Consider the following 11115-nt stretch of genomic DNA (forward strand, 5'->3'; position numbering starts at 1 on the left):
CATAAGAACAAATATATATATATGATTCAGACCAGTTTAAATTTCATCTATTTAATTTTTCCTTTTTAAATTTTAATTTCATTTTAATTAAATTTTAATTTAATTTTCCTTTTAGTAAAAGATTTAAAGGAGAAAGCATAAAGAAAACAATGATATATTTAACTACATAAAAATCTAAAACATTATGGTGGGTCAAATGTGAAAATGAATTATGTTAAACCCTAAACACCTTTGACTCAGTTTTTGTCCAAATTAAAACCAGAGACAAGTTTATTTATTTAAGCAGAAGCCTTGATAAAAACTTAGAAACTATTGGAAATGCAATTTCCATACTTTTGGAAATACAAAGCACTAGTTTAACAATTAGTCTTCATTTACATAAGGTAAGTAAATATTTACATAGGAGAGCAAATAAAATTTATAATACATTATTCTTATTCTCTCTTATTATCATAAAATTGAGTTTCTCTGTTTACAGAAAAAGCAAAAGCTTTCTTGTAATATTAAAAGATGATTTTTATAGTTCAAAGAAGTATTTAGTAGTAATCTTGAGACTACGACTGTCATAGACAACATTTATTAGAAAGTCTGTTTTAAAAACCTGTGCTTATTTACTAAAAGTGTAAATGATGATTTCCATAGACCTTATTTAATTCCTTAATATATTCATTTCCATAAATACATTCACTTCCATAAATACATTCATTTATGATGACTTAATGAATATAAAAAGAATGTTCTATTTTAGATTTAGGAAAGGTTATTTAATTTCTAATACATATATCCTTTGACACAATTTCAATTTTAGTAATTTATTTTACAAATTTATTTACACCTTGGCTAAAAGACACATATACACAAATACTCATAGCAAAAGTATAATAGTGAAAAATAATCTAAATGTTCATTATTATATACATTCAACTATAAAATACTAAGCAAACATTAAAAAATAAATGTAGCCCGGCCAGTGTGGCTCGGTGGTTGAGCATCAACCTATGAACCAGGAGGTCATGGTCAGGTCACATGACCGGGTTGCATGCTCAATCCCCAGTAGGGGACAGGCAGGAGGCAGCCTGTCAATGGTTCTCTCTCATCATTGATGTTTCTATCTCTCTCTCCCTCTCCCTCTCCCTTCCCCTCTAAAATCAATAAAATATTTTTAAAACATTTAAATGCACATAAAACCTTCGAGAAGGACTATGGCAAAATAATTAAAAACATAAATAGAGGGGGGAAAATTAGTGAGTAATTACAGAGTATTACTGAATAATCTACTCAAAGAAATTTTTAATAGCGACCAAATGGGGCTTCCATATCAAAAACTCATAATACATAACTTCATGGAGTGAGATAAAATACAAATTATTACTTCTAGAAATTATTTTTTAATGTGCAAAAATCTCACTTAAACATTTTTAAGAAAAAAAATAGTTAACCAAAATGTGGATATTGTAATATCCTATACATTAAGACCCTAATTTAAGAAAACACAACTTGTTATGAAAAGATAGCAAAGATACTTAAAGAAAAAAAAAACAGTAAAAAATGGATCTACTGTGAAACTACTTCTGCATAAATTTAATAATACTGAAAACTAGAAGTGCATATCTGCACAGTACAGACACAGAAAAGTTTATAAAGCTGAATGACAAAATATCAACAGTGATTACAACTGAGGAATGAGATTGGAAGACCGAAGTACTTTGAAATTTATGTGTCTATATTGTTCAAATACTGTGTCACTTTTTAAATTTTTAATAAGGAGAATACATAACAATTTGAACTTATACAGCAGAAAAAACAAAAGAGTAAAAATGTCTAATACCAAAGGATTCATTACTTTGCCAAGTCGTTTACTTTTTAAAAAGGCTGTTATTCCCTCACAATTTCCTAAGGGGGAAAATCTATCTTCCATTAGATTAGGGAGGTGAGAGAGGCTTAGCTATCAAATTTAAATGTATCATGAATATAGAAAACAAGGTCAGAATTTAAGAAACATGTTAGCTCAATGAATAGAAAAAATGAGAATACTGATTTTTTAAAATGGCAGAATTAAATGAAGGAAATAAAATGGAAATAAAAAGCAATACTTTGAAGTTTTAATACCCTCCATCTCACTGCTCCTTAAGAGGAAAACTTCTACTTGCCTAAGATCTGTAGAAAGCATTCTGACTCCCAATGGTGCCCTGCTACAATTACCATTCTTGGGGGACTGAGAAGGAAGTACAAAATCCTCCTTGACTTGCTTTCAGAAAACCCACTGTCACATTAAATAGCAAAATCTTGGATGGGCTTGAATGTTAGGCTAAGGAGTCTGGACTTTAGTCCACAGGCAAGAGTGAGCCACCAGAAAAGAACACCAAGATTTGGGGATATGCTTTCAAATGACAAATCTGAAAATCATGTAGAGAATGCAACAGGGAACACTGAGGAGGAGGAAGGTCACTCACATAAAGTGCCTAGGATAGTACTTGGCACATGATATAGTCTCAAAAGTGTTTATTAGAAGATGACTTTAAAAAATTCCCTAAAACTCAAGTTTGTAATATAATTAGTAAAATCGATAAAATTCAGATATGAGACTCATTTGTTTATGTGTTTACTTGTCAATTATTAAGAGTATATGTCCTACTGGGCTGGTGTGGTTCCGTTGGTTGAGCATGGTCCCATGTACCAGGAGGTCGAGGGTTCAATTCCTGGTCAGGGCACATGCCTGGGTAGCAGGCTCAATCCCCAATAGGGGGTGTGCAGGAGGCAACCAATCGATGTTTCTCTCTCTCTTCCCCCCTCCTTCCTTTTTCTCTCTCTTTCTCTAAAATCAATAAAAACATATAAAAAATCTTTTAAAAAAAGAGTGTATGTCCTATTCAAGCAACAGCCTGAAGTATAAAAATATTAGAATTCATTTCTTATTTCAAAAATTATCGCAGTCACTATTTTGATCATATAATGCCACGCTTGACTTGAACCAAAACTAAGTAGAATTTGAAGTATGTTAAGAACACATTAGAATGAAATAGTAGAAAAATAAAATAAATTTATCAACCATGAAATCCTCACCTTGTTTTTTGGACAAGAAATTGCTTCAGATCCTGAAGGATGTTCCCAGTTTTTTGTCCAACTTCTAAATACAAGTTTGGTCTATCAAAACCAGTACAGGTAATCTGAGGATTCTTCAGGTTTAAGCAACGGACAATGTCTTCCCGGATGGAGGAACTTGCAGTAGCAGTGAGAGCAACTATTGGAACCTGAATGAAGTTCATCAATTTTTCAAAAAGGAGAGAGCTCATTCATTCCTAAAAATTCTACTGCCTTTTTACAAAGACACTGTGAAACAATGACAGAAGAAGTAGTGTTTAAAAATGCAACTTTCAAATTAACTTTTTTGGAGAAGAAACTTCCTACTTATGTGTTTCTCGGCCTCTAAAATACATTTACTTTTTAAAAATCATGAATCATTTAAATAATATACTAAATCCATTAGATTTCAAAATGTAGTCTACCTTGCCTTATTAAATTAAGGCTTCTTACTAGCTATCTACCTTTCCATTTATTTTTTTTAATATTTGTTATATGTATTTGTAACCGTGCTGCTATAAATGGGGGTTCTGTTATGCCGTGTTTTTTATTAATCTGTAATTCACAAATTATAAACTCTTTCATTCACTGGAAATCTAACTATGCAAAGCAATGAATCTTTTTTGTCTCTGATATTAAAAATATTGGTTTATAGCTTCTCAGATCTAGAAGCAAAGCTCTCAATGACCAGAATATCTTCTCTCCAATTTCACTAAGTAAATCATGACATAGTACAAATAAAAAAAACGCATAAAATGTAACATCTATTATTAATTGATTCCTTGAGCAACCAAGTCATGTTCTATTTTCAGCTTAGCACAGACTTTTTGACTGGATTAGCAGCCAAAGCTGGAGGCACAGCACATACCAGGAAAAATATGAATACATAATCTTTCAGAAATTCTAAATAAGTTATAACAACATACCTCCCATGAAACTAGATTTAACATTTTTTGTCCCTATTCTCATAGGGAGTTATAATCAACTATGCTATTGTTTCATACTCAGAAAAAAAGTGGACTAGGTCTTAAAGTTGTTCCTAAATTATTAGCTGTTCTATATCCAAGAATACAACTTTCTTAAAATATTCTTTTTTTTAGAGAGAGAGAGAGAGAGGGAAACATCGATTTGTTGCTCCATTCTATTTATGCATTCATTGGTCTTCAATAGCTGATTCCTGTATGTGCCCTGACCAGGGATCAAACCCACAAACTTGGTGTATCAGGATGACACTCCAACCAACTGGGCTACCAATATCCTCATAAAATTGCTCTCAGATACACTACATCTACTTCAAAAATCAGTGTAAGCAATTCTCTTTTATGTAAGTGAAAATGTATGTGCAATTTGTAAAAAAAAAAAAAAAAAAAAAAAACTTTAAAAATCAGGATGACACTCCAACCAACTGGGCTACCAATATCCTCATAAAATTGCTCTCAGATACACTACATCTACTTCAAAAATCAGTGTAAGCAATTCTCTTTTATGTAAGTGAAAATGTATGTGCAATTTGTTATAAAAAAAAAAAAAAAAAGCACTTATAGAATTTGAAAAATAATTTGTTAAAAACTAAAAACTACTTTTACAATCAATATAGCTCTAATAAAAAATTATCTCAAAGTTCATGTAAAAAGTATCAATTAGGTTTGGGAGTCGTTTTTTTTTTTCATGGAAAAAATGTAACAAAACCAATTTGACCAGGTGATTAGCATTTTTGCATTCCCTATCCTTAAATTATTTAAAACAGTAACCCCCAAATTAACTTCATTAATTTCTGGTTTATAATCAGACAGTTCTCTGAATTTAAAGAATACCTGCCTTACAGTTTAGAGATGAATAGGCCAATTTATAAAGAAGTTAGTTTCTCTAATCAAACATATAAAATAAAAATATTGATATCAAATATAAAACTAAGAACAAGGGAAGTTTAAATATTAGGCATTCTTGGGACATGCACAGTCTCACCCACACAGCAACAAAGCATTTTCATCAATTTAAGTGCTTTACTGAAACAATTTATAAATGCACTAATAAAATACCTGCTGTTTAACTGCATATACAGATAAAGAAAGAAGTTTCCAGGATAAAAACTATAGGAAAAGAGGGTTTAGTTTGGTTCTAAGTACTATATGAGTGGATGGGCAATCCATGTCTGAAAATAAGGAAAGAAGCATGAAACATGACACCTCTTGAAGAAGTTAACAGAAAAATCAGGCAAAATAGCAGCACATTAGTGAAAACCTCTGGCTTAGACTCAGTTGCCTGAGTTCAGATCCTGCCTTTGCCACTAACTAGATGTGAGATTTTGAGCTGTTTGTTTCACTCTCTAAACTTTGGTTTCCTCCTCTATAAAATGGCTACAAATAATAGCAACAATCTCATGAAGTTATTGTGAAGCCCAAATAAAATAAAACATATTGTGTCCTGAACATAATGCATAGTACACAGTAAGCACTCAAAAAGTTTCAGCTATTACTGTTATTGCAACAAGTAAAAAGAATCTATACAAGAACTCCAGAGCCCTGGGCACTGCTCCCAGATTTGCCACTGACTTTGGCAAGGGTTAACTTCTCCTGGCCTCAGTTTTTTCATCAAAATAGAGAGAACGCTACAAGATGTTAGACTCTCTTCTAACAAAAATTCCCATTTGCCACTAGAAAATCCCTACTCAAGTGACCTAACAGTGAAAAAAAAAATCACAGTAAATTCAGTCTTTTGTCTCTAAGATTCTAAAAGGTTACAATTAAGAATGTTGCTTCCCTAAACAGAAAATAGAATAAAGTAATGGGATATATTAAACTTAAAGAAACAACAATTATTTACTTTCACTTCAGAAATGAATAGAATCTTTCCTCTTAGAAGCTTGTTGTGCTTTATGACATTTAAAATTTATAAATGAGGATAAAGCTTAAAAATAATATATAGGTTGGTTATGAGAAAGGTGACCATACATCCTGGTTTGCTGGGACGCTCCCAGTTTATTATTAATAGTTTGCACCCTTTAATTGTCAAAAGCAAACTGGGTTGGATGATAATTATACTGTCACCTATATAAAGTTCTTAACTCATAAAACTCTTATTCTTTAAGCTGGCAAAAATGTTTCCTTGGTAATAAGTATCAAGTTTTGTTAAAACAAACAATAAAATAGAAATTAATCTTGTGACTATAAATTTAGGGATGACTTAGTCATATATAAACTTCAATGGTATACAACTACAGACTCAGAGAATATAACTATTCCATCTGCTTCTAAATTTGGGTCATGTTGCTAATTCTAACTCTATACTCCATAATACTAAGGCAGGACAGTAAGAAGCTAGGAAAATTCCTAGGCAAGAGGAATGGGGAAACTGAGACAAAATAATTTAACAAAACCAAACAATTTGAACAACTTACAGACAGCAAAACCTTATCTTCCTTGACCAAGGACACTTGAGAACAAATGGATTCTACCTCTCCTCCCTAACCAGAGAATAAATATCTTAAATTACTCTGGTTAGAGAGATAGGCAACAGAGACCCAATTAATGCCAGTTGTACCAGCCAAACCCAAGGACAGATGAAGTCTGGGGAACAAATAACAAAAACCCGATTCAATCCAGACAGACCCAAGATAAAAGTAACACAGTAAAGCCAACCAAAGACTAATCCCAAACTCCCCTATATGCTCATTCAGATGAATCAGCATATTATAAGCGCACCTGAAAAGCTGATGAATATTCTTCTGAAACTCTCCCTCCCTAAATTTTGCACCCACAGAGGAGAGATAAAAACCCTCAAGACTAAGGATGCCAGTGTGGATTCTCTCTGGAGTACGCACAGGACCTTTCTCGGACATGAACTTTTTATTTTCTTTCTCCTAAAATCTAAGGGCGCCCACAAGACTTACAATCAGGGGAGCAGCGGAGCTCCCGGGCTTCCCCCTGAACCTGTCTCCAAGGCCCTCTCTTTCCTGATTTGCCAGGGAGCTAAAAGTGGTTCCCAGTGGCTCACTTCTTCCACTATGACCTTCCCACTGAGCAAACAGCAGTCTTGCCTTGGCTCACTTCTTTCCTATAATGTGTCTAAGAAGCCAAAGCAAAGCACTACCCTCTCCTGTTATTTCTTCTACCTCAAGCTCTTCCTTAGTTTCACTGACCCCAGCATTAATAAATGTACTCTCAAAATCACCCGGACTCATGTTGTGAAATCTTTCCTGCACACACTTGGGCTGGTCTGAGGCAGACCCGCTGCGGGCGGTCCTTGTCTGTTAACATTCTCCTTCTTCATTCATTCATTCCAATTAGTTACTGAGTGTGTACTATACACTGGAGAGAAAGTAATGGAAAGAACCACCATGTCTGCTGGATCTCACAAGTTCTCTTATTTGGACTTGATGGGATTTTAAGACTGATGTAGAGCTTTCTGCCTGGGTGCTCTTTCTTCTGACTCTCTCCAAATTGGAATCTTTATACCAAACAGTTTAGTGATTTCTTTGCTATTTTTTGATTTATTGAAATAATGTGGTGTGAAGCATTGCAGGTTAACACCAATTGTCCCAGTGTAATTGCAGTGGGAAAGAGAAAAAAAAGACACTGAGAACAGTGAGGAAAATGGGAGTCCCACAACCACCAGGTGGCATTTCTCACCACTTAGCTAATAAAAAGGATTCCGGAAAACACTAGGGGAAAAAGATTTCGGAGCCATTGCTTGACAAACACTCTGTGCTATACTGAATCATCTAAGAAATGAAAATTTTCCAATGGAGTCCAAAGTCAGACATAATAAAAGACTTAAATTCAACACTAAAATGTGTTTAAGAGCTGCATAGAATATTTAAAACTCCTCTAACACAATCCTTCTAGATTCAAAGGCCTAGGAAAGGACTACAGAAAGCAATCTTCTTAGTATCCAAAAGCTTATTTTTTTAAAACCATTCTAAATTACTGGAAAGCAGTCCTAAGGTACACTGGCTTACTGACTTTCACCATACAAATATCTTCTTTTTCTATACATGTACCATTAACATTATTGATCTTTCTATATCATTCATACTGTTCCACATAACACTGATTGTTTGGTGTTATTGCTCCTATTTTTATAGGTATGAATCTAATCTTTACTGGATTATGAGCTATCTTAGGGCAGAAACTAAGTTTTATATTTATTTCAAATTGCTTGCTTTAGAAACTAGCAGTTTCCCACTGTGTAGCTATTGGCCAACTCTTCTACTCACTACCTGTGGGAGAAAGTTACTTATCTGATTATCAGCTTCCACATCAGATTCATTTATTCATTTACCCAATTATTTATGGAACACCCACAATATGCCATATACTGTTCTAGATTTCATAAAGCAATCCATCAAAAACTCCTCCCTAATAGGAATATGAGAAATATTGAATGTTGGAGGAGGGGTTAATTTGAAATTTTCCTATGGTGGCCTAGGAGGCCTAAATAAGTAATATTTCAGCAAAGACCTGAGAGAAGTTAAGGGATCACACCATGTGAATTACCTGGGTGAAAATATTCAGGGACAGGGAAGAGCAGGAACAAAGCCCTAACATAGGAGCATGCTTGGCATGATTGCAGAAAACCAAGAAGAGGGTAGCTGGACCTAGCAAATGAGGAGACAAATACTAGAGGATGATGTAAAAGACATTGTACTTGGCAAGCTTACCAACGGGAATGCTGCCTTTAGAGAGCCCAACTCCCTGAATGAATTTCTAAAGTCATGACCCCACTCAGAAATACAGTGAGCCTCATCCACAGCAATCAGAGTAATACCTAGTAAAAGAAGAAAAAGAAATAAGTGGGGGAAATATAGTTCAAAAAGGAATAACTTCATCTAAGTCAATATTACCTTCTTCACTCAGAATATATATTATACAAAGAATAAGTAATCAAATCAAACTATTTGGTTCATACAAAAACACAAGCATAAATAGCATCAGCTAACACCAAAAATCATTACTGAGAAGAGCGGGAATACATAGATTAAAAGTGTATGGAGGAAACATTTACATATCATTATTCCTCAGAAAAATGAAATACTATTACCTGTCTTCAAGACTATCACTCATGAACCATCTGTAATGGTAACCCCCCAAGAAAAGAGCTGTTCCATTTTTCTTTGATAATACTTTTAACTTTATCTCTTCGATTAGCCATCAGGAGATAGATCAACACATTTCTAGTGAGATTAGGTGCATGACTACCCATGATTGGTCACATTTCACACCAGAGAGTTCCTCTAAAATGCCAGTATTAAAACACAGTAGATAATAGTACCTAACATTTATTAGTTACTCTAAAGATTAAATTAGATCACTCTCACATAAAATGCTAAGATAGGACCTGACATAAAAGAGATCTCAATTTAAAAAAATCATCACTATTATTATATGGTTATTAAATGTTCACTATGATCCAAACACTTTTCTAGGAATAAAAAGATTAATAAAATGCAATCCATGATCTTGGGGAGCTCATCATTCTAAAAGAAGAGGGAGAGATTCAAATAAATAATTTAATTCATTGAGATTACCAACTATGATAGAGTTGGAGAAGAAAGAAGGCAAAAAAGAAACCTACTAAATATGAGTAAGGTAGGTTGATTAGCATCAAAATTCTCTGATTACTATTGAGTGCTTAAGGAAAATTCAATGTTATCACTATAGTTATTTTGGCTTTAGAAACTAAATAAGCCAGATTTAGGTTAAAACAAAGATGGTGGCTCCTCCTTTATTTTAAAACCTTCCTTAAAATTACAGGTTTGGCCCTGGCCTGTGTGGCTCAGTTGGTTGGAGGATCGTTCTGTACACCAAAAGGTGGAAGGATGGATTCCCAGTCAGGGCACAAACCTGGGTTACAGGTTCAATCCAGGGTCAGGGTATGTGCAAGGGGCAACAGATTGATGTTTGTCTCTCACACTGATTTCTCTCTCTCTCTCCCTTTCTCTCTCTCTCTCTCTCGCTCTCTCCTTTCCTCTCTCTAAAATCAATTTTTAAAAAAGTTACAGGTTTGATTAACTACCTTTTAATGAAGCTGAACTTTGTCCCTCACAATGAGTTTAGGCAAGCTTTTGCCAACTTTCACTTTAAATGTGCAAGTCCAAGTGTCTGACCAAGTCCTATACATATTTCATTTTGGCATTCCTGTCACTCAAGCCTTATTTCCAAAGTTAAAAGACAATTACAAATGTGTTTGATTTTAAGAAGTCTCCTACAAATTATGTTTGCTGCTTCTGTTATAAATCCATAATACCTAAATAATGTAACATTTATCATAAAAAAATCTGATTAACTAAGTGTCAGACTACTGTACAAATAAAATTCTGAATATATTCACTTTTGTGAGCATTTTACAACTTCCTGCAAACAGAAGCCAAATAAAAATATTTCCAAAAGAATGCTCAACCTTTTGTTCAACATTGAGAGGCAAACAAAAAGAGCATTTTCATCTGTAATATGCAGAGAATTCTGCCACAATGCTTGCAGGGTTCATAATTTAATCCATTAAAAATAATAAAAATAAAAAATTAGAACTACCTGTCTAAGGATCTAAGTACAGACTTAAGCTAATTACTAACTCCATCAAAGAAAATGCTAAAACAGACAAAATACATCCAGACCACTATGGACACAGACCCTAGCTTTTTACTATAAAACCAGGCAATTTGTGTCTCTAAGGTAGTTAGGCTTAATCTAAAGTAAAATATTCACAAGAACTTCATACAACCTAGTAAGAGACACACCAAATTGCAATAAGGGAGTTTAACAGCTGATGGGTGTGCTTTTTGGCAATATATTTAATCTAGTGTTATTTTCTGCCTTCATTTTTCTGTTGGTATTTAACACATACTAAAAAAACACAAATTTGTTTTCATTATACCATGAGAAAAATTGTTAACTGTTAATTACCCATAGAGTTATATGCAAACTAGAGGCCCGGTGCACAAAAATTTGTGCACTCGGGGGGCGGGGGGAGGGGGGTCCCCCAGCCCGGCCTGTGCCCTCTCGCAGTCTGGGACCCCTCGGCAAATAACGACCTGCT

At 33.9% G+C, this 11115-nt stretch overlaps 1 protein-coding gene across 2 annotated transcripts in view; it reads right to left on the minus strand.

Moving 5' to 3' along the window:
• The window catches only part of WRN (Werner syndrome, RecQ helicase-like), a 122245-nt gene that overhangs the window by 49830 nt on the left and 61300 nt on the right, over positions 1 to 11115 (minus strand). For both annotated transcript variants that reach the window (XM_014537872.1, XM_014537871.1), the window contains exons 19-20: positions 8741 to 8847; positions 3064 to 3251 (exon numbers count right to left, since the gene is read on the minus strand). In XM_014537872.1, coding sequence (XP_014393358.1) covers positions 3064 to 3251; positions 8741 to 8847 — 295 coding nt within the window. The remainder of the gene's footprint in view (positions 1 to 3063; positions 3252 to 8740; positions 8848 to 11115) is intronic.

This window comes from Myotis brandtii, unplaced genomic scaffold (genome assembly GCF_000412655.1).
Source record: "Myotis brandtii unplaced genomic scaffold, ASM41265v1 scaffold185, whole genome shotgun sequence".
Classification (NCBI taxonomy): domain Eukaryota; kingdom Metazoa; phylum Chordata; class Mammalia; order Chiroptera; family Vespertilionidae; genus Myotis; species Myotis brandtii.